Source organism: Motacilla alba, chromosome 9 (assembly GCF_015832195.1).
Source record: "Motacilla alba alba isolate MOTALB_02 chromosome 9, Motacilla_alba_V1.0_pri, whole genome shotgun sequence".
Lineage (NCBI taxonomy): Eukaryota > Metazoa > Chordata > Aves > Passeriformes > Motacillidae > Motacilla > Motacilla alba.
The window spans coordinates 9,133,928-9,157,883 of record NC_052024.1 but is presented as its reverse complement, the minus strand read 5'-3'; the positions used below and the strand labels follow the sequence as shown (position 1 = coordinate 9,157,883).

The 23,956-nt window shown below is 40.1% G+C and overlaps 1 protein-coding gene across 8 annotated transcripts in view; it reads right to left on the bottom strand.

The window, feature by feature from the left end:
- Positions 1-23,713, bottom strand: part of NYAP2 (neuronal tyrosine-phosphorylated phosphoinositide-3-kinase adaptor 2) — a 137,210-nt gene extending 113,497 nt beyond the window's left edge. For 4 of the 8 annotated variants that reach the window (XR_005257948.1, XR_005257949.1, XM_038145466.1 and 1 more), the window contains exons 1-2: positions 22,423-23,713; positions 15,649-15,891 (exon numbers count right to left, since the gene is read on the bottom strand). Coding sequence is in view for 5 of the 8 variants with exons in the window: in XM_038145466.1 (XP_038001394.1) it covers positions 15,649-15,854 (206 nt within the window). In the remaining 3 variants the exon portion in view is untranslated. Of the gene's footprint in view, positions 1-11,402; positions 15,892-22,422 lie in introns of those variants that run through there. The other 4 variants (XM_038145467.1, XM_038145468.1, XM_038145470.1 and 1 more) reach the window with 4 other exon arrangements.
- Positions 23,714-23,956: the final 243 nt, after the last annotated feature.

Below are 23,956 nucleotides of genomic sequence, written 5' to 3'. Positions count from 1 at the left end.
CTAGAAAAAGCAATAGTTGCTATGCATTACCTCTGTGGACTACTGTGGTTTATATATATATATATATATATATATATATATATATATATATATATATATATATATATATATATATATGTTTATGTGTAAACTAACTGTTAATGCACTCTGAACAATTATTTACATTTCTTTAATTAATAAAAGTACGAACAGCCATATATTTAATTTTTAAAAAATCTTACAATCTCTTTTGCAAGTAGTATCAAGTAAAATCACTAAACAGCATCACCTTGTGTCAATAACATCACTAGAGTGTACATCCCAGTCATTTACAAGGCACTTTATGATAGAAGGTCTACAATAAATATGCAGTTCTGATGGCCTTGCCATTAAAGACTGAAAAAAGCTTTTTCCATGCCCTTATTTACATGAAATGAACAAACAAAGGTTAGAAATAACCAACCACCCTTTCTATTTTTCTGTCACTGCATTTCTCTTGCTCTCAAAGAACACTCCAAAGTAATTCTGAAAAATTAAAGGAAAAACAATATAGAAAAAAGTTATGAGATTCTGTACAAAGAGGAGGGAAGGGAATATACTAATTCAACTATTTTCCATCTCAACAGTTGGGCAACCAGAAGCTGAAATGTATAAAGGAATATAATTTATATTATCCTATTTTTCCTATTATTATTTATTTTGAAGTATTATTCATTTATTTTGAAGTAGAACAAAAGTTGTCACACAAAAAAAAAACGCCAAACAAATCAGAAAGTTTTCAGCAAACCCCTTCATCGTGTGGCATCTCCTTACATTAAGGACTTCTGCAGCAAGACACAGCCCTTGGGGTGTCACTGCAGTCACAAGAGATCACCTGGGGATCACAGACTTCACCCCCTCTCTTTTGGAAGTCCCTTGGTGTCACACGTGGGAGTCAACTGCAGATCCTAGGGACCCCATGAAGAGAAGAAGCAACCTCCTGGAAGCCCTTGCTGAGCTCGCATGGCCTGAGACAGCCTTCCAGAGCAGTCTGAAGGTGTCAGGAGGAAAACAGACTTCATCCTTTAGCTACACAATACAGGCTTCTGCTGCTGAATTTCCACCTCTGGAAATTAAAAGAATACCCTGCGACCCAGGCCAGTGTGCCTGAAGCCCTCCTGGTTCTGATGCAGACTTTAAAAGATGGATTTAATCAGAACTAAACCAAGACTACTTTTGCAGCCACAAGGATCAGAGAATGAGCCAGAGTGACACTGAGGGGCCAACGCTGTATCCCTAAAACTTCTGCGCTTCCCAAAGGAGCTGGCTCAGAAGGTGATCAGCCTCTAAAAAGAAGGGCTTGCCAGATAAAGTTGCTCTGGGACAATTTTTCTGGGGAAAAGACCTGCAGTTTAGTTTTGCTAAAGCTTGGTAAAACCATCTACATTCATACATCCCAATGAATTTCAGCAAACAGGAAGGTTCCCAGCTCTTGCTGGGGCAAGGTGCAGAGGCCAAAGACCACACTCCAGGACAGCCTGTCCCAACCTTCCCAGACCAACATCCCACAAAATACTAATGCACCTGTATGGACATACTTCAGCACTACATTGTCAGAGATACTGATTGAACACAGACTCAGATTTGAGCTCACTATTAGGCTGGAGAGAACTGCTTATTCCTCTAGTATTGTGGGAAGTCTTCAATTTTACAGCTAGGGTTTCACATTGGCTAAGAATGAATATTTATTTCCATTAAAGAAAGAGCAACAGAAGAAGTTACCATTCTGAAAACAGGGAGGAAATCTCCGCTTCTCTTTATTTACTGCCCATATTTAATTTACCAGATGCATGCATTAAAAACCTAGAGATTTAATAGCTTAGGATGGCATAAATCTTATATTGTCTACATAATAGCCATTGTGACATCAAGAAATGAAATCCTCATTGTGGCACAAACTACGTTTGCACCCAATGTTAATTGCAGTATTTGTCTCAAAGTGCAAACCAACACCAAACATTTTAGAGGAAGAGACACAAAAAGCATCAATAACAAATGCTGGTCAACCTTACATTAACATCAGCATAAATTAATAACAGCATCATAACACAGGAACACTGAACGCTGCTGCTACTTTTAAAGAATGTATCATTTGCAAGCAAACACAGCTGTTAATTCTCTTACTAGAAAAACTGCATAGTTCTATACATTTAATTTTTAAGTTGTTTGGGGTTTTTTTGTATTATCAGTTAAAATGGATATACTGAATATTTGGAGAGTGAGAGGGAAATGACAATAATCGATATTAGACATTTAGGAAGAAACCAGAGGTCAAAGCTCTCCTGTCACTTCCAAATGCCCTTAAAACTGCATTTGACAAGAAAATGCATTCAGTTATTTTGTGCATAGCTTAGAATTCAGGGCAGCCCACATCTCTCCCCCTTCCAAGTGTTTGGGAATGGTAAACAAATTGGCAGATAATTACATTTCGTCTCTTAGCAACCCTAAATGTCTTGCAATGAAGTTATTGGGCTTTTTTTCTGATGTGTACTTGTAAAGACATTATTTCCAGAAATTTTAGACCCAGTCCAACAAATCCACGTCATACAGAACCTCCTAGAACAGTATTCAGTTTAATGGCAGCAAAGATCAGTTAGTGAAAGCTACCATCTTGTTTGTAATCTCTTGGGAATACAATTCACAATAAATATATACTGACAACAAACAAATGACTAAGTAGGAAGAGGCTAGTCAAAATATTTTGTCACAAGCCTAAATAGCCTTTTCCACTGCCATAACTGCAAACAAACAATACAGAAACCTGTGGTTTAAACACAAACCTTTAGACAGCAAAGTTCATTAGTTTACTGAATTAATGAAATTTGAAATTCAACAATAGAATAGAGGTTTGGGCCAGTTTCTCAGGAAAAGAATGGATTGTGGTAACCTTTTCTGAAAATGCAATCCCACTTGTAGGCATGAAGGAATTCTAAAAAGCCAGTTCATGAAAGGGGAAATATTGCTGCCACTCCTCCCCTTCTGCACACACAGCACAACAGAGCAGCAGCAGACTGCTGGGAGCGCTTGTCAAAATCTTCACTACATTTTAGTGGAGTGGAGAGGACCTTTGTTCAGTGCCTTCCCTGGAAAGACATACTCTCTAAGTTTCCTTTCCCTCCTAATAATACATCAGAACAGGTATCAATAACAAAAAATAAGATGCTGAAAAATCAGTACTGTCATAAAATACAATAAAAACAGTAACCTAGAAAACCTTGTTCTGCCAAAAGAGTTTTACTACACATTCCCTTACATATCTCCTTATTTAAAGGCTGGTTTTGTATTAGAATCTGTGTACAATCACTGGCAGAGATGCATGGATACACACTTTGTCACTGCGTCCCTAGTAACAAAGATAATATTGCTTCTCTGTTTAGTGGTTGATTTAGGTACAAGTAACTCTCTAAATTAATTCCCAGAGCAGGTTATTTTTCCCTTACCATAGATCTTCCCCAAAATGGTAATCAGATAATAAACTTATTTGAAACAGAAGGAACAAGCAGTCTCTCACTGAATAGTGTTAATTATCAGTATTTGCACCTTAACTGATTACTTAGGAAATAAAGATGAAAATCTTACAGCCTGGAACTGGACGCTGAAAATAGATTTTCCTCAAGTGCGAAAGCAACATCATAAATCACAAAAATTAACTTCAGCACAGGGACTTAGGAGTTGGTGTCTCTATAATGCTTGATAAATTACATCTGCATAGCAGACAGGAGCCTAAATAACTTCAAGGGGTTTTGGCAATAACTGAGACAAATGAAGTATTTCACAGTGTTTTGTTGCTGTGCAGTTTTCTCCATTTCAGTTAGGCACCTGGCGGTGTAGCTGGGCTCACACAAAGTTCCTGACACAAAAATCTCAGGTTCCAACTAGATGAGAAAGAAAAACCACATCACTTCAGTCAAGCATCTGACAGAGGAGGGGCAAAGAGAAGTGGAAAGTGATTCCTTTCCATTGTTTTAGTAAAGATCAGTTTTTCAGGAGTGCCTTTCCAAGTACAAACGGTGCCAGTGGGCAGACACTGACAGCAGCACATGCTGCACCTGCCCTACAGCAAAGGAACCAGGGCAGCTCTGCGCTGCTGCTGCTCCCTTTGTGCACATTGAGGCACAAGCAGACGCTTGCTTAGCTCCAGCCCCAGCTCTTAACTTCTCCTTGCACACCCCCACTCATTCCTGGGAGACTGCAGCCCTCCAGATTTCCTAATCAAATGCCACATATAATTCCTTTTAATAAAGCTAAGTTAGGGAAAACTTCTATCAGTCTATGTTTTGCTGGGTAAGGAGCCAGAGATTAATATCATTGTCATCATCATCATCAGGTCTAAGAGGAAGTATGTAAAAGGTGGTTTTGGAATGCTTTGTTGATAATGGAATGGACATGGGTTAGTTTGCATTTTTTTTTGCTCTGTCCTCATTTACTCTTCTGAAATCCAGTAGACTCTAGGAGGTGAGAGCAACAAAGGTTTCCAGGAAAACAATATATTCAGTGTAGTTCACTCAACTGCAAAGGGCTCCTTCATATCTAATTTAACAAATCATAAGTAAAAACCGCATTGCTTTAGGTTTTTTTCACATTGAAAGACAGACAGAAGGGGGGGGGGGGAAGCTATGAGACAAGCCTTTTCAACCTTCATCCATTTTTTTTAAATACTCAAAACAGCATCTAAGAGGAGAAGCAAAGCAGGCATGATGCAGGTGAAAGCAGAGATGCTCTAAGCCAGTTTCCCTTTAAGGAGCAGGTGAAAGCAGAGATGCTCCAAGCCAGTTTCCCTTTAAGGAGCAGGTGAAAGCAGAGATGCTCCAAGCCAGTTTCCCTTTAAGGAGCAGGTGAAAGCAGAGATGCTCCAAGCCAGTTTCCCTTTAAGGAGCAGGTGAAAGCAGAGATGCTCCAAGCCAGTTTCCCTTTAAGGAGCAGGTGAAAGCAGAGATGCTCAAAGCCAGTTTCCCCTTAAGGAGCTGCCTGGGCTGGAGCAGGCACATGGCCGCTGGTGTGTGCGGCTCTGTGCTCAGTAAGCCATGCAGCTCTGGCTGCACCAGCCGAAGTGTGTCATGTGAGCCAGGGGTTGCCATGGCGAGCACGAATGCGGCTCCCATCCGCTTCAGCGCCGAGGCAGCGCAATTCCGATCAGCAATGCACAAATGTGATTTCCTAGGGGAAAAAAACTGCGCTTTGCTTTGCCTAACAGTTTGGATATAAAACTGAAACAATTTAAATTATCTCTGAAATTGTATTTATGATAAACTGCTGAAAAACCTTTTAATCTCAGAACAATAGCCATGTAACAAACACTAGCAGTTCAATCTTTGATAGCAGCTGCATTCTGGCATAAACTGCAGTACATGAATATTTTTCCATTTAAATACCAAGAATGTTGAATTTCTTCAGAAAAGAAGAACAGAAGATGGCTGTTCGAGTGAAATAAAAATCGTGTCAAACCAACCTTAAAATTCACTCATTGCATTTCTTAATGTGGTAATCCACACACAGGCTGACATTCAATGCAGGAAAACATCACCTTTCTTGTGAAAGGTGTTCCTGATGCTGAGGTAGCATTTTATCATCAGAGTCCTAACATCTGCTACCAAAATTAAGCAGCTTGCTAATACAGCAGGCTAATGAAGACCTGCATCATGTGGGCTGCCATTCCTAACTTGGTGACGGAATGCAGCTGGAGCTGCTTGCAACCCAAAGGCAGGTTTATTGAGGGGATTCTGTTTCTGTAGGGGCAGCCATAGGACTCTTTTACCAGATTGAAGTCAATTCCAGCAAAGCACGTTGTTCCTGCCCTTTCAGGAACCTCACTATGATGCCAGGATCTAACAGAAAGTGTTCTGAGACCTCTGGCATACCATGGACTTCAGTGTTTAATGCACATACAGGGGAAATTCCTGTGTGCTACTGCTTTCACAGAAAAGATAATCAAGTCCTGAAATAATCTCAGATAGAGACTCTAGACAATAATTTATAAGGAGCCTAACTATAAAAAGTGAGTGTGCCCAAGCTTCTGAGCAATTATGTAAAAGCAGACAGATTTCAAAGTAATTGAAATTTTTTATAAAAGTCAGGCCTTGGTCTCCATGTTTGTAGAAGTGCCTGAAAAGGGATAACTTGTACTAAAAAAGACAATTGATTCTCTCAGTATTTCCTTCCCACAAGACCAAATAAAAATTCCATTTTAGTTAAAGCCAGATAGATTCACCATACCCCTACATGTGCTCCCTAACTCTGCTCATTGCATAAGGGGCTGCTCTCAAACCTTACAGCACCATCCAGCCTGTAATTGCTACCAGCTCAGGGCACATGGAAGGGCAGAGCTCTCTCAGCACAGAAAGATCATGATGTTGTCTTTGTTCTTTCCCCTCATTAGAAGATACTCTGCTGGGGCTTCATGGGTTAATTTCAGATTCTTCTCTTTTTTAACCTTATGCTTTTTATTGCACCCCTGCACATCTCACTTCCAGCACATACTCTAGGTTTTTCTCCAATAGCAATAAAAGGGAAAATCTCCATTTCTAATCACTTGCTGATTTAAAGAAATCAGAGCACTAAAGCACAAAGTGATGCTCCAGGATTTCCTCTCCTTTAGAGTGACCAGCATTTAGCATCAATTGCTATTATTTTTAATCGGATGTCCAAAAAATTGAAGACCTACATCACTACTGATCCAATCAAGATGCTTCTCCCACAACAAAATTACATAGTAGATTATATGAATTTTAACTGTATCTACCTTGAATCTTTCTGCCTACAGAAGATGAATATCAAAATCTAACCACTAAAATATTGGATGTAGCCTCAGGATGAAATTAACTGATTTTGTTGTGCTATTGAGTTTTTAATGACAAAATTGTTAATATCTCGCTCAAATTCATCTCATCACCAAAAATTAGAAAAATGAGATCACCAATCAGGCTCCTACTAATGTGATTTTGGTGTTAGCAGACTACGTTTTTAATTAGCCTCTCTTGGTTTACTTATTGTGGACGGCTGCAGGATTGTCTCACATCAGAGTCACAAAACTGAACATAAGATAAATAACTTCTCACACTCCTCAATACCTCTCCTTCAGCCCTGAGCATTCCACAAACACCAGGAATTTGCTACCCCATAGCTGCACACAGAGAAGCAAAACAAACTTTGTGTTTAATTATAGAAGATTGTTTAAAAATGTAGCCCATCTAGAGAATAGTCTCTTTCTGCAGTAGTAAAGGACTCAGCAGTTTCCTTTTGTCTTTAAAGATTCAATTAAAAGTATGTTTCCGAAATTAAATTACAGCATGAAATTAGCTAAGGGTATGAAATACAGCATTTGCCCTGGCATTCAGGGGAAGGCTGTTCAAAGCAATTCACTTAATGGCTCCAACATGTGATCTCAACTTAATAACTAAAGTGCCCTCAGCTCACAGAGGATCTACTGGTGAGATATGCCCTGTATAATCCACCAAAAAGAGAAATGGATTAAACCCAGGTAAATCTTATTAATTTATGGAAAACCCTGCAGTTACTCTCATTTTTGATCTTTTAAAATGTTACCATTTTGTCAAGAAACACACTTATTGGCAGGAATATTTCTGTGGGTTTTAGCTGGCTTTGGCCTTCTCAATCTTGACACATTCCAGAAACATCTGCTGGAGTCCATTGGAAGTGTTTGCTCCTCTGCAGCTTTCAGAGAGAACTGTGGATGTAAATCATCACCACCACTGGGGACACCCTGCAGTTTATTCTGTGCCCCACTAATATAGGGAAGGAAATGAGCAGTCCCCTAACTCCTCAGGTGCCCCTTTAGTCACCTGTTGGGTGCAATTTCAGCTCCTGCTGTGAGCTGGCTTTGCTCTGCATGCACTGGGTTAGTGTTCCAGAGAGATCTAATTTCCATTTGGGGACCTTGGGTACTGCGCAATAAAGAGGGAAATGAAAACCAGTTCCACTGACGCCCACCTTCTGTGGGACCACAGCAGCTCCCTCGGCTCATTCCCAGGTCCTGGCAGCTCGCAGGGGGCTGCAGCACTTGCCCCAGCCCAGCAGGGCTCTCCCAAGGGCTCTACTCTTCCTGAAGGAAGACCCTGAGCTCAGGATACACCACACAAAAGCCTTTTTTAGTTGGTTGGTGTCATGGGGGGCTTTTCATGGTGGGGGTTTTGTGCATTTATTTGTTTTTATATATATTTTTAACTGACTTCACTTAGGATTACAACTTAAATTAGAGTAGAAAGCCAGAAGGAAAAATAAAAGCATTCTCAAATTAACTATAAAATCCACAGCTAATAATGTCTCTACAATGCATTTCTTCTCTCATCTCTCCTTGCTTCTATTTTAATCCAATCACACAAAAATCTAATCAGTAATCTCTTTTCATACAAATTTTAGCCACCGATACAGCATAATTTGACAACAAGATGCCCTTCATCTGATGCTTCTGGTACAGAAGTGGTGTGACATTCTCTTTTTCCACGGGCCCACCCAAGAGCAGACTCTACTTCAGGCTAAGGAAATAAACATCCCAATTAAATAATCAAGTATTATACTATGTTTCCCTGTGAAAGAATAGAAATAAATAAATAAACAGAAGTATGCATAGCCTGTCAGGAGGGTGCTGAGGAGAACATGCAAAGGGCACAGATGCCTGCCAGCTGGATGGGGCTTAAAGCAATCTTTATTAATATTAAATCCAGCCAAATACAGCTGTGATTCATGGCCCTGAAAAGAGCAATGAACTGAGCTATTTTGCTCAAAGGAAACATTTGTTTTTCTTCAACTTTATGAACAGTTATTGTTAAATGATGGATTTTCCTAAAGATACAGAAAGATTCACTCTCACTATTCTAATGCTGGCACAAAGCATCAGTTCTGCTGGGATCTCAGACTGGGGCTGTGTGTTCCCATTGTCTAGGACCATGGCTAGCTGCAATTTTGCTTCAATGGGTTGTGAGATTTCTTTCTACGTGTTTTTTGTTCAAGTATCTTTCCTCCAGGTTGCAACACATGCTCTAAGTTTGGGTCACAGGCAATTACAAAATTTGTCAGGGGTCAATGAACTTAAGCACAGAGCACTTTTTGGTTACTGGAAAACCTGAGCCAGAACAGATCAATGCTTTTAATTTGCATATGAATTGTGCTGTATTACTGAATGTATTCCTCTATTAATGAAGTCCATCCTAAAATAGTTATACAAACTTCATCTGGGCATGCTTGAGAACAGTCTTCCTTATTTTTTATCCAGTCTTCATAACAGTTTAAATTAAACTCTAATCTACTTTTTGCAATTTTGTAACATACTTGAAGATATTTTCCAAACAAATGCAAACCTTTTATTCCATATAATGGCACCACCAGATCTCTACAGGATCATGCAAAATATCTCTATTTCTACAGCTCTACATGCATCCCTCTTGCTGAGAGGGCTTTTGGGTTAGAGGAAATGCAGGATAATTTTAACTACATCCTGTAGTTGATGAGTAATCAAAAGATAGTGGGAGAAGACACTGGAAATAGAAGTGGGAACAAATGGCTACAAACTGTCCATTAGGATCCACGGAGCCCCCAGGCTCTGTCAGCAGCGGTGTGCCAAGGGCTGTGTCCAGAGGTACAGCACACCTCCAGAGTGACGGCCTGGAGCTGGGATGGGAGCACACACCCAGATGGGCTCAGAGCCAGGCCAGCTCACCCACTGACACAGGTGGTCGGGCAGTCCTCGGAGTACCAACAGCTTTGAGGCACTTCCCCTGGGTTTTAACAAGAATAGGGGGCTGGAACCCCTTTAGAAGCCTTCCAGGCTCTCTATGAGCCCACACTCCTAAAGTGCATTTAAATAGAGCAAAAGAATCCTGAGAGAAAAAGATGCACCCACCATAGGGGATCAGTATAGATCTGAGCAATTTGTGGAACAATGAAGGGAAGGAGACCATGTAAACTTCCTGAGAAGAAGTAAAAGTTGTAAGCAGAAGCCCTAAAAGGGAAGAGTTTCTGAAAATAACATCAAGATTTGTATAGCAAGCTGATAATGATTTCTGCTTTATTTTCTTGGTCTTTTGGATTGTGAGGCTGGATATCAGCCTCTATGGTAAATTTTAAATGACATTAATCATGTGACTGTTCTAAAATAAAACTTCTCAGAATAACAGAAACAGCAATATAAAATAGTTTGTATTGTGTCTGTTGTTTATTTTGTGTGGCAATAATACAGGCAGCCATATGGATATGAGCATTTGGAAGGGAGGATTTGTTGGCGAGATCATCACATCTGTTTACTTATAAAAGCAACAAAAATACATTTGGAGGTCACTCAATTCACAACCATTTTTCTTACTCTTGATGAAAAAAACCAACTATTAATGTTACCCTTGCTACACTGAACCACTTACAAAAGACACCCCAGGATATTTTCATGAGAAAAAGGTTTTGAAATCATAGAAAAATTAGTCTCTATCACACCCCATCAGCCATTTCCACCATTACAGTGGTATCAGAGCAATAACTTAATCTAGGATGAAATGAGCATGCAACATGTCCAGGAGGAAGATAAAGAAAACAACAGTGTCCCAGTTAAGCTTCCTCATAGCACAAACCTTTTGATCAAAGGAGCACGTACCACTGACCTCATACCCAAAAATGACATTCACCAAGTGAACTCAGATTTGAATTAAAACAAAAAACAAACAGAAAAGCCTCAAAACAAACAAACCCAAACAAATAAACAAAAAAAAGCAAAAAAACTCCACAACTTACATCAACACACTGAGCCAAAAACAATGGGTTAACAAGCTTGTAATGTATAATATCCCAATAATGTGTTTACAGGTATTTCAGCTGAGGCTGTCACCATGACCCATAATATTTAATGCACTTCTTTCTCCATTTTTTTTTTTTTTGAGGTCAGGCTATAAGCATACTAGCAAGCATAATTATTCCGGCAAATTTAGAAAGGTGCAGTTTACTACACAGAATTTCAACTACAGAAACATGTTCAGAAAAAAAAGAAAATACTTTCACCTCAAGTATTGCTCTGATTTCAAGACAAAACTATAAAAATTAAGTTCCTAATGAAATTATTTTAGGTTATTTTTTATTCTGATAAAAATATTTTGGTAAAAACTCTTCAGCATGTCCATATAGTCTAAGATTACACACATTTTCTCGGCTGAACAGAGCTTTTGGCAGTGAATAATCCCATGCACAGAAATCTTTTTATATTTTCTTGCTGTCACCCACGCTTGGTAACACAACTTTTAGCTAAAGGACACATAATTTACGTCTTGTTCACAAGGGAAACTAAGGATAGGAATGACAGAAAACTACAGAAAGATAATATCTGAATCAATTACTTCCATGGCCATTTTAAAGGAAAAAAAAAAGGCAAGAGAAAAATATGATCTTACTTTTGCTGATGGGTTAGTCTTCAGTACTTGGCTTGCCAAAGAAAGAAGAGGTTATGTTGACAGCTGTTCATTACAATTCCTTCTTTACTACAAGAGCTTAACTCTGCCACTGGCTGGCTGGCCCATTTCTGCTAGCTTTAGCACACAACAGTGCTCCTAAAAGCTCCTCCTCTTGACAGCATCTGTCTGGATACAAGCACAAGCAAGGCTTTCCATACAGCCATTTAGGTCCTGGGAACAAGCTACAAGTAAGGGAAACCATTAGAAGTAAATATTTTGATGACTAAGTCGAGGATTTGGCAGGCAGAAATTCATGCCCATTGACACCACCAGCTTTAAAGTAGAGTAGTCACATCTTCACAGTGTTACAAGTGAAAATTACTTCCCTGACAATAATTTGAATGATGCACAAAAAATAGAAGCCAGACCTTTGAAAGCATGCACTCTGATTTATGCAACATAGCCGAGTCTTCAGAGGAGGAGGGTTCATTATTTGTTTCTTACCAAGCTTTTATATTTGTTCAATTAAAAAGGAAAAACATTGGTGAAGGATCCACACAAAACAATAATGAAGTATCTAAATATGTGCATGTCAGTTATGGGTGACTCAGAAAGCAATTGCTAATTCCAACAGATGCCCTATATAAATTCCAAATACTCGCCTTTTTCCTGGCACCCACAATAGCTGAGGCAAATCTACCTTCTATCCCCAGAAATGCTGCTTACAGCTGACATTGTATCATGGCAAATGTACCTCCCATGGTATTGCCAGTGGAAATGATACTGTTCCATAACTTTATTTACAATTTATAGGCTCTGTGGGCAAAATGCCAGTACCTTCTCTTAATCTGGAAACAGCTCCCTGAATAGACAATGATCATGTAATTAGACCAGATGAATAAATGATGGAAGAAAAATCATCTATACATTAGGTCCTATATACACACGTATTTATTGTGCCTTACTCTCAGCTGCTAATCAGCACATTAACCTTATTTTCTCCGCATGAGCGCTAAGAACCATACTAAAATTAGGTCAGAAATTCAGATCAGATCAGCTGACTCAGCCCAGCAAGATTAGACAAAGACTAGTTGCTGTTGTTTTTCCCAATCCAATATGCTGCTGTGTTTATCTCCCTCAATGTACAGTGGATCCATACATTTTTCCCCACAATTAACCTATCAGAGCCAGACACCATGAGACAGCAATCCCACTGAAGGTACATCAGTGCTACTGAAGAAACACAGCCCAATGTATCCTTTGGAAAGCAAAATGTACAATCAAACATTTTTAAGGTCATTTTTCAGATCTTGTTTCCGAACTGCTCAGACTAATGCATTTCAATGAACTTTAGTCATTCAGCATAGTTATGAGATGATTTAGGTAAATAACAGCTGCTTCTAAGTAGTGTTGTGTGTGAATACCACCACTTTATTAGACAATATATTACTCATTATTATCTTGTTAATATACACAAACAGCCTTCTTCTAATAGAGGCCATGTGAACACTAAAATTGAATAGCTTCTACATAATTCAATAATTGGACTAGCAGGTAATTCTCTGTAGGTGCCAAAGGCTTCTGGCTGCTTTATTCTGATTCTCACATGCAAAAGAAGAGTATTTGTGGGAACCTCCTCTCTTCCCCAAAAATCTACCTGCAGTTAATCCCAGGGGATGCCTCCCTTGTTGCTAAGGAGAATGTTTTCAGCTATTGGGAGTCTCCAGATTGGTAGCAGTTACCACTGCACATGTGCACCACTTGCTATCTAGGCCACACGCTCAGGAATTAGGGATAATATAAATATCCACCGAGACAAGGTAAAGACATAAAGAATATAGTACAGAACAAAAGAGAAATCACTGATCCTACTTTACCTTTCCTGACTGCTACATTTCATAGACAACACGGTCTTGGATGACTCTCTGGAGGTTACTAGAGGGAGCCAACTCAATTGCAATCAGCCTAAGTGACTTCAGACATCATGGTTTCTTTGATCAAATAATGTATTTTCCCTTGGTTTGCCATTGCTTTTAGTTTTTCCAACCAAAGGTTGATCTCAAGTATCTTTTTTTACCTCTCCAAGTTTACAAGGGAGAAAGCAAAAAAGACTTAAAGAAAATGCTTTTCATGATTTCCTGAGGTGTTTTCCTACTTTGTTTCCTCAGGCAGATATTGTTCCCCCCTCAGTGTTATTGAGATAATCCAAGTGGGGAGGTGTCACAGCACATGCCCCAGATGGCCACAACACACAGAATATCACCACACAATTTCAGAAAGCTTTAAGCATTTGCCCATACAGAGTAACACCTTACCACTTCAGGAGATCTCAGGTGTCTGCCCATGCAGCATAACGCCTTACAACACCAGAAGGCTGCAAGCATCTGCCCTTCTTGTTCTTTAGCCCAACCTTTTGTACCTTCATTGCCCCTGTGTGCCCTCTGTTCCTTTGGTGGTTGCTCAGTGCCCCTGGGCACTCCATGGCTCATTGCTGTCAGTGCTGCTCACCTGCTGCTCACAGCTCTGCCCACTGGGGATGAGGCTCAGCCCAGCCCCTTCCCAATCACCACAAACTGTGTGCCTACAGGGAGGGATCAGAGGGGATCACTGCAAACAGTTTCCCACAGAAGAGCACTGTATTGAGGAAATGTTGAATCTCCAAACCACATACAAATACATGCTGTTCCTCTAATAAGCCCACAGTGTTGCTGGTCCTCTACCTCCTGTCTTCTGGCTCTGTGACTGAGGATAAATATTCTGTTCTCATTGATCTCAGTTGAGTGTGGGCAAGAATTTCATGGTTTGGCTCAGCCCTAAATTATCTGTACTTCTCCAGAGCTCTTCATCAAATCCCTTTGCCAGGATCAATGAACAAAACCACACAAACCAACCACATGGTAGGAAATACTGTCACTACTATTCAAATGACATAGAGAAGCTTGGCTAGAGGACTATAAAGCAGGTAGGTGCACAAGTTACTCTCTCATGTTCCAAGAAACCAATTCATAACAAAATCTGTTCTGGTACTTAGTAACCTTTATGGTCACACATATAAAAAGTACATACAAGCAGATTAGCCCAAGTACAGTCTAATTGGATGTATTCACCTTAATTTCACATTATTTTTATCATTCCAATGAAATTACTGACAATCCAAGTAGTTCCAATTCATGGAACATAAAGCAGCCATATTTTTGCTTTAAATTCCTTCATCTCCCTCCTCTCTCAAACTGTGTGTGCTGCTCTTTTCCTTTTAATGTTCCATCAAAATTATCAGACTACCGAGGCGTTGCTCGAGCGTTCACAGCACAGCATGTCTGTTATACCTGGGTGTACTGTACCCAAGACATAGCATAAAATTTAATCACTTAAACTGAAATACAGAAGATTCATGCTGGGGGAAAAAATTCAAAGGACCTCCTATCAGTTATGCTCAAGCCATCCATTCACATCTAAATGTTAAAGACTTGGATGGAGGATTTACCTCTATTACAGAATTTTACTTTCACCTCAAGAAAAACCAATTTTTTTGTACTGGCAAATGTGTATGCAATAAATATTTATATCTATTCCATTCAACCTTTTTTCCCCTCCAAGAGGCTACAGAGATTTCATTGATATCCATTGGCACAAGCGGCCAGGTCATGCAAGTGCTCCTCTCATTAACTGTCAATTAAAATCAATGGAATTGTTCAAGAAGAGCTGTTATAGGGTTCTGCCCATCAGGGGCTTGATCCATTTTCCTGTAAGTGATTGCAATATTGTTACTGACTTCAGAGATCACAGAATTGAAAGGAAAATGTAAATAATGGACACTTTAAAAAAAAACAAAACACCTCAGACTTTGAACATTTACCATATTTAAAACATCAGCTCAAGAAGAGTCTATTTTGACCTGTGAGACTCTCCCTGTCTTGCTCACACACAAATACATTTTTGCACAAAGTATAAACTGTTCATCTAAAAGCACTAAGAGGATGACAACCCATTTGTCACTAGACCTACATCTATTCCAAACACCCAAACTTTTTGTTACAAATCACACCTGCTCAAGGCTCCACACATGCTCAAGTTATGTCTACACAATGTAAACCACACATTAGATGCCTGACAGAGGCCAACGGTCTGTGCTGCTTCTGCCAGGAAGCTGCTTAGAAATCAACTGCTCTACGCATGTTTACCATATCTGAATCCCTTGCTTTTCATTACTCTGCCAGACCACTCATCTTTTTATCAAAATATTTACCGTTTTATTGCTTCTTCTTGTTTTCGGCGCTTTTCACTCTTTTCTTTCAAGTAAGCCAGGTTTGTTTCATTCCTCATGCGATCATTCTCTCGAGCAATGTCTGATGCATTCTGTATAACCAAGCCATCATAGGCCTTCATCCCCATATCTTCAATATACTGGAGAAAAGCGCCCAAAGTGACCTCCTCCTGATTAGAACTCATCATCTTGCAGGAGATAATGAACAAAGGAAAGCAACGTTTCCTGCAGGTTGAAAAACACATAATACCTTAATCAGTAGGAAAATAGCTTATGGTTTATAACAGCAAGATCGTGTCAGTTGTAATTAACATCTCTGTAAGAGACAATTTTTCAGACTTTCCCATTTAAAGGATAATAAACAAAGCAATTCAGAAGACAGAACAACCATTACTCAAGACAAGAGGAGACAAAACCAAGAGTATCTTCTTCCAGGCAATGCAGATCCAAAAAATTACACTGTTTAAATCCCAAAAACATTTCTTTCCACCCCTTTCCATTTCCTTGTACCCAACAGTTGCATAAACATTGCCATCCTGAATCTCAGTTGGAATTGAACTGAGAAGGCTCCCATCACAACACAACAGGTCCTCTTTTACAGTTTAGATAAGGCTGTGAGAGAGCAGATTACCAGAAAAAAACCCCATCCTATTCTGACTACCAAAAAAAGTTCCTAACATCTGCAGGATATTCTAAAGTTCAGGTGAAAAGCATTTTTCCATTTTTTTGAAACAAAAAACTTAATAGAATTCTTCAGGCTCAAAATTCAGAAAGAAATATTGTGAAATATTTTCTTGTGTTTCATATTAATGTGATATGAGCCCATAAACCCCGGTCATCTGTTGCCCAACATCTTGAAGCTCCAAGAATGGACAGGAATGCCCAGCTGAGCTGGGACTTTCAGACAGAAAGTCTGAAAGGGAACAGACCCTTGAGGTCTCCAAGAATCTGTATTCCAGAGGTATGACAGACACTGAGGTTTACAGCATCCCCAACTAAACACCTTGGAGCAGAAACACTTAGACCCCTGGGTCATTCCTGGGTCTGTGGCAGGCAGCCTAAAAACTCTACAGAAAGGCCCCAAAGGTTTTCCATTCATCAACAGAACTCCTGGGAGTAGCAAGAGCTCTAGTGTACAGACACATCAGCAAATATTACAGGAGACTAAAGGCATGATGGAATTTCAAGAGACAGACTGTCTATCTCTAAAGTCCGTGCTGGATAGGACTGGATTAAACTTATTAAACTAGTAAAATAGAAGTTTAAAAAAAATAGGACTGTTCCATCTTATTTTAAATACTGATTACTGTGAGGTCCAGAAGCATTACAAGCTCAAGTGGCATTACCTGCACACAGCCCCATGTGAAGCCTTCATCCCCCAGGCAGGGAGTTGGTGCAGGAGTCTCTGAGTGACTTGCTGGCAGAGCTGGCAGCTGAACTCAGCTCTCTAAGGCACGTTTGCTTATTCACTGCTACAGCATTCCTCCCTTCCCTGAAGAAGGATGGCGTGGCTTCTCGGAATCAGCCTCAGAACATGCCAACACTACAGCTAAAAAGGATCTTATTGAATAGGCAATAAGAATCCTGTCTGCACACAGATTTTAGAGGCAGGGTTCCTGTGGAATCAGTGACAAAAATCTTTCCCTTATTTCTTAGTACAAGGTTATATTTCTAACATTTATTACGTAACTGGAGAAGTAAAATTCTGATCTAGATTGGCACTGATTAAAAAAGAATAAATTTAAATGATCTTAAGGATTCTAGAAATCCACTCTGGGCCTTCAGATCTGGGCCCTGACTCTGAAAATGCAAGGGATGAAAAGAGTCGAGAAATATATTTCTGCTGTTGAATGTTTTTCCCCTGTTTTGACTGGGGGGGAACTTTTGAAGTGACAATGGCAACAAGCAAGTTTCAGGCTCTAAATACCTCAAAAGCACACTGATAATTTCCCCTTTTTCTCTTGTGCCTGCATATCAAAGTTATTTCTGCACAATGATATCACAACTGTTAAAATTATGAAGACTCAGAGGATGCAAAGGGTCTTCTCCTATTACCTCTCCTGCCTTCCAAGAACAACCTTTTCTATCAACTAAGCCTAACCATGAAAATAAGGCTGATGTTGAGGGTAACTGAAGTGATCTTTAAGCATTTTCAAGCATGGGTATAAGCATTTCCTACTAATCCCTGCAGGGTAAAAGCAGTGAATGTCTTAGTGCAGCCCCATGTGCCTGCATGCCATTTCACACAGCTCTGACACTGGAGCTGGCTGGAACTCTGCTGGGCTGCAATATGCATTCAGCCATTCTATATGTTCACCATAAGTAGCACAGTCTGCACAGGAGGATGTTGGAAAGCTGACACTGAGCTGAATAGACTCCGTGAATGATATGATTCTTCAGCAGACATCATTTCAGACTAATTCCTAACCTTGGTGATCAAGAAAAGTAAAGCCAGATATCAAAGCCCCTTCCTGAGTGTCTCTCTACAGCATGAAGGCTACAAGATTAAAAGCAATGCTAACAGCACAGACAGCTCTAACTCCCCTTTCTCTAAACTCCTCAAATGAGATCTGCTTTTTGATGGTTAAAATCTGGATTGTTTCCCTGGTAAATGGTTATTTTATTGTGTATTTCACTTTTGACTTCTAGTAAAACTTTGTTTCAGCATATGTTGAATTAAATTCAAATAAACCTGCCCAAGAGTGAAATCTCACCCTAGTGACCTGAATGCCACTATTGTCATTGATTTCTTCAGTGACCATGGTTTACTTCTGAAATATAATAGGAAATTTTATACTGAAGAAAACTTCAACAGGGTTTCAATAAATGCAGTTATCCATTTTTCCCCAAGATACATGATATGCTTTACATTGTCTTTTGTGACTACACTGCATTTCTTCCCCTCATTTCTTCCTTTATTTTTGGAGGTCAGAAATGAGCTGAGAATTAAGGATATGCTGAATCTCCTTGTGTTATGATGTTTATTTTTTAAACAGGAGAATAATGTCACTCCAGTTGCAAAAGAATTAAATAAAAATCCCTTATTCTGCTTCATGAACTGAGGAGAGACTTTACATTCTGATTTGCTTATTCTGATTTGCTACTGATTTTTTTAATTACTAAACACATGCAAAAGTTTACTATTTACTGAATTGATCAAGATCTATTCTTTGTCTTAACAAGGGCCCAATCTCACAGTACCGAGCAACTGTAGCTACTGAACTTGCATGCTTGTGACACCACACTCAGTTTGGGGTACTCCTGGGGGTAGCAGGGGACACACAGATGTTTCAGAACCTTGAACCTGCTCTTATGGCACTAACTCCAAAAAGCCTCTGTGCAAGCAGCAAGCATTTTCTGATCCAAACCCTTTGTATCTCCCATGTATGTGGTATTTTACTCACTACCTTTACTAATAGTGGACAGTTGTGCATGCTATACTTAAGTAGGGATTAAAAATGCAAACAGCAGGTGCAAAAAGCTTAATTAATTACTGTAAACATTTTTATAGTCTTAGTATTCCTTGGGCAGCACACCAGGACCAATTCTACTTACAGGTATTAATGCCACTTCAGAGAATATGTTACCTTAATAAATGTGCTCAGTAGCTACAACAGGCTGCAATCAACACATATGGCCCCTGGAGTCCCGTGCAGTGCCCGCCTGTCCCCATCCTTGGAAAATGGCTGGACAGCACTGACCAGCTTTTGAGCAAAGGTTCTGATGACTGGTAAACTCAGGCAGTGAGCAATCCCTAACCATTTGCCAGGGCAGATACAGGCACAAGCAAGGGTTCTGTTTGAGTACATTCATATTTGATTAAAACTGTACAAATGCAAATGGCTAAATAAGTAATGTAAGCTGAGGCCCCACAATCCTGGTATCTCTAACATGCACACTGCGGTCAGGGATTTTGTTAGCCAGTAACGAGGACTGTATGCAGTCACCTATGTATTTGTAATCAAGTTCCTTTCAGTACATTTTTTTTCTGAAATCAAGCAGTCCTAGAAAATTATAACTGGCAGTTGCACCACTTGAGAAATTCTTTAGACACTCCTTTCTTTTCCCCTCCTCATTGTGAAGGAACAAAAGGAGACAGCGGGGCAGAGGAAAAGCCTTGGAGTTCAGCTATTGAAGCTAACATACTGAGAAGTCAACAAAAATTGTTTGGGGGAAGTTGCTTCTGACTGTTCACTGAACAGCTTTGAAAATCCACCTGAGCACAAGGACACAAAGAAGGAGTTCTCCATCATGTACACTTTGCTTCTTAAAGACTAGCACTCTGTGAAACCTCACTGAGAAAAGCCACAATCCCACCCATCTTGCTCACTGACATCTGCCCCAGGTACCGCTGGATGAGAGCTCACACTGGCACGGCTCGTGCATTCAGCTGTCAGCATAGGAGGAGTAAAGCAAGAAAGATTTTTTTTTTCCTTGCTAATGCATCTGGTTTACTGGCAAGGGCAAGCAGTCCCCTTGCTGGTTTGCCTAAAAATATTTGCATAACTAAATTCAAGATCATTGTATTGATTCAGATACAATTTCTGTGAGAGCAGAGTGCATTGTGTTTCACAGGACGCTTGCATACCTTACTTCTAATCTAATCCTTGGCTCTGATGCCATGTATACAGCATTTGGGATTAAACCACCTCCTCTTCATATGATCAGTGTGCAAAAATATTGATTTCAGAATACGAGTAATCAACTGAATATGACAGTATCCAAGCAGTGCTCCATGTGAAGATTCTGACATGCCATCCTCTCTTATTCACATCAGGATCCCCAAAATATCAGTTGCTGAATTCTCAGCTTGCTTGACAGCCATAAGCTGCAGCTGTGCTGCATTGAAAATTGGCAATGCTGACATTAAACTGAAGGAGCTTTTTGAAGTAATGACAAAGGCACTGATTGCCTTCTTCCAAACCAGAGGGATTTTTTTAAAAAAAATTTAGCATAGGAGAAGAGACCACAGAAAAACAAGTGTGGGCTTGCCCAAAGTCCTAAATCCAATCTCAAATTTATAAAGGCCTACTACACACCTCTCCAGTACTGCCTGATTCCCTCCCAAACACTGCCTCATCTCTTTGAAAGAACATCTGCTTTCTCATTACCTTTTAACTCCCTCCACTAAATTCATTATATCAGAGGGATTCTGCACAAACAGGGATAACCAGCCATTCAACCCTCGAGTCTGAGCTGTTGTATTCTAGCTTCTTGAAAGAATAAAAGCAGACGGGCCAGCCGCATCCAATTTTCACAAACTGCTGACCACAGCAGCACTAATAAGGGCCTAATGGTATTGGGTGTAAAAAAAATACTTGCAGTGAATCAAGAAAAATTTAATGAGGGAAAAATATACTAGAGACTACTTTGCAGAACTCTGTCTCCTATCATAACTGTGCCTTATATCAAGTGATATTTGAAATACCCAAACAAGTGAACATGATGAGACAAGATGCTAAGAAATGCCTTTTAGTGTTGCATTCCCTGCTCATTCTTAACAATAAAATGACATTTCTGTTTCCACATGCAGTGTTGCTGGAAATCATGATGTCAAAGACGAAAGACCTTCTGAAATCGGCTGCAACTTTCCCACTACATACCTCCATATATAGTTGTCAAGTGATATTTAAAGAAAAACCACCAAGGAATCACTACTGTCATTTGGAAGTACAAAATACATTTTATATTCTGGCTGGGATTGCAGATTATATACCTGGTTCTCATTGTATTGCACAGCCTGAGCTCTAGCACCTGGGTGAAATCACTAAAGCTAAGTAGTGCCGAGCCCTTCACTTAAAGAGGTTAAAAGTGTCTCCTTCAGTAGACTGAAATTGCTACTGCATGGGTTTAAAGGAATAGTCAATTCCTACAGATGTCCTACCCTTCATAGGGGAAAGCTGTGTTCCCCATAGTTTTAAGAACTAAAAAAAATAGCTTGGGCCTTGAATTTTGGCCCTGTTCCAGGTGCCTTTTGAAAAGGAAAAAGGTCTTTGCTAACAATGACTCCTCTATGACTCTAGGACGTAAAAAGCCATTGTTTACTTTGCAATACAGCAACACTTTTGTCACTTTTATTCCCAGAGGAAAATAAGGCTTCCTCCTAAACGTGTGGATGCTAGACAATTACAAACCTAGATTCAGAATGGCCAGCACTAAAGTGCAATTATGACTTTTTATCATCCCATTATTATGCAGACGAGTTATAAATAACAACAAGAAATAAAACCACACAACAAGCAGACATATACACACACTGTCTATGCAAATAAGAGTGCATTTGGACTCAGAAGAAGTCACGAGCTTCTTGCTGATGGACTTTTTTTCCTCCTCTTTAAGAAAATGAAATGGAGATTTCACTACCATCATGTTAAGATGCTGTAAAATATTAATGGTGCAGTGGGTCTGATAAGTGACTATCATAGATGTTAAAAAATATTTCAATTAATTCATCAGAAAATACAAAATGATGGTTTTAATTATTTAACAGTGCTTTTTACAAACAAACAAAAAAAAACAGCTGCCAAATGTCTTCATTACAAGTACAATCAACATGTGAAGTACACAAAACCAGTCAAATAGACTTCAGCTTTTAGTTTAGCAATGGCTTGATTAATACCATCTAAAAATACATGCAACCTCATCACTATGCATTCTGACAACTCATTATTTCATTGTGTAATGTTCTTTTTTTCATTCTAATTAGCACCATATTTTACTAGCATGCTCATACGATGTATTAAAATAAGTACGTACCAAAATTCAAGTCCACGGGGACCGCTAAGTGCAATAATCAAAGGTGACTTTTGCCTGTAAAAGCCCTTTCCTGTGGTTATCTCAGTGCAGTCGGAAGGGATATTTCAGCACCATAAGAAACAGATTTTCAGTTAGGCTCAGTTTTTTCTTCAGTTAAAGTGCATTAAATCTTGTTGGCAGAATTGCCCAGATTGTAGAACTCGACATCACTATAAGTCAATGTGTTATGTTACAGATCTTCTTAACATACAATTAAAATGGCATGGAAAGTTTGGCTTTTAAAAAATGAAGTGGAAAGAAAAGACAGGTGCTTGCTTCTTTAAATCCACATTCAGAGAGGAGAGGGTACAGATAATGGGAGGGTATAAACAACACCCTGCGTTGAGGTCCAGCAGAGAAGAAACTGGATGATTTTTACCCACTTTACAACACAGACGATTACAGCACCATCATATGCACTAACACAGAGATTTCTAAGGTGCCTCATTTGAGTATGTTCTGTGGAGACAAAAAGAAAGGAATATAAGGAACAGCAAATATCCTATCCAAATGGCTTCTTGCAGCAGGAAAGATGCTTGCTCGCTCATTGCCACTTACAGAAGGTCTGAAACAGTCTGGCTCGTGGCATCGTCTCTGTCTCTCCCCCGTGACTACAGGCAGGCTTGCTCTCTTCAGCTGCCCGGGTCCGTGGATGCTGCTCTGTTGATTAATCAGGGATTCTCAAACAAAGAGCAAGCCTACCTTCGGGTGCCAGCAGGACTGTGGGGCTCCTCTCCCGCTGCAATCCGGCTGCAACCAGCATCCTAGCACCTCGGACAGCTCCGCCGCGCCGGGCCCATGGACACGCGGCACGCCGGAGCTGGGGCGCGCCGGGAGCCGGCGCGGCAGCGGCGTCGCTCCTGCCTCCGAGGCTCGGGCGCCGGCACAGCCTCCCAGCTAGGCAACAGTCTCGCCCTTAGCGCCACTGCAATGAAGTCTGATTAGCAAATAATCCAGTGGGGAGGAGAGGGGGGGATTCTGCATGAGCAGCGCTGTACATCACATGGAGTCTATAGGTAGGAAAGAATATGAAACAACGCCCTTTCCGCCTCCTTCTCCCTTCCCCAAAAAAAAAGAGAAATTGTTCTTCCACGGAGAACGTGTAAGTTAACCTTTAGCCCATATTATGGCTCAAGGAAATGAGTAGCCGCTTAAAAGCAACACCTAAGGCTCGGTTTGATACCTCATATTGATGTATCTTTTGCACTCGCCCTCACTGAAAAGCAGTGCAAGGCACACAATTACTGCTGACGCAGATGAGAATGCTGCTTGGGGAAGGAGGGGAGGAGCTTCTCAGCCCATCAAAACAACCTCCCACCACCTGCTCCCATTGCACGAGAACAAAACTACGCAGCTCGGACAGACTGAGCGTGACATTTATGCCATTTGCCTTATATTGACATGCACACTCTGGAAAGAAGCATTCTGTTTGAAAAGCATTCAGGGTGAAACTACACAGTTTTATGCTCATCCAGGATTTGTGTAATGGTTTGGA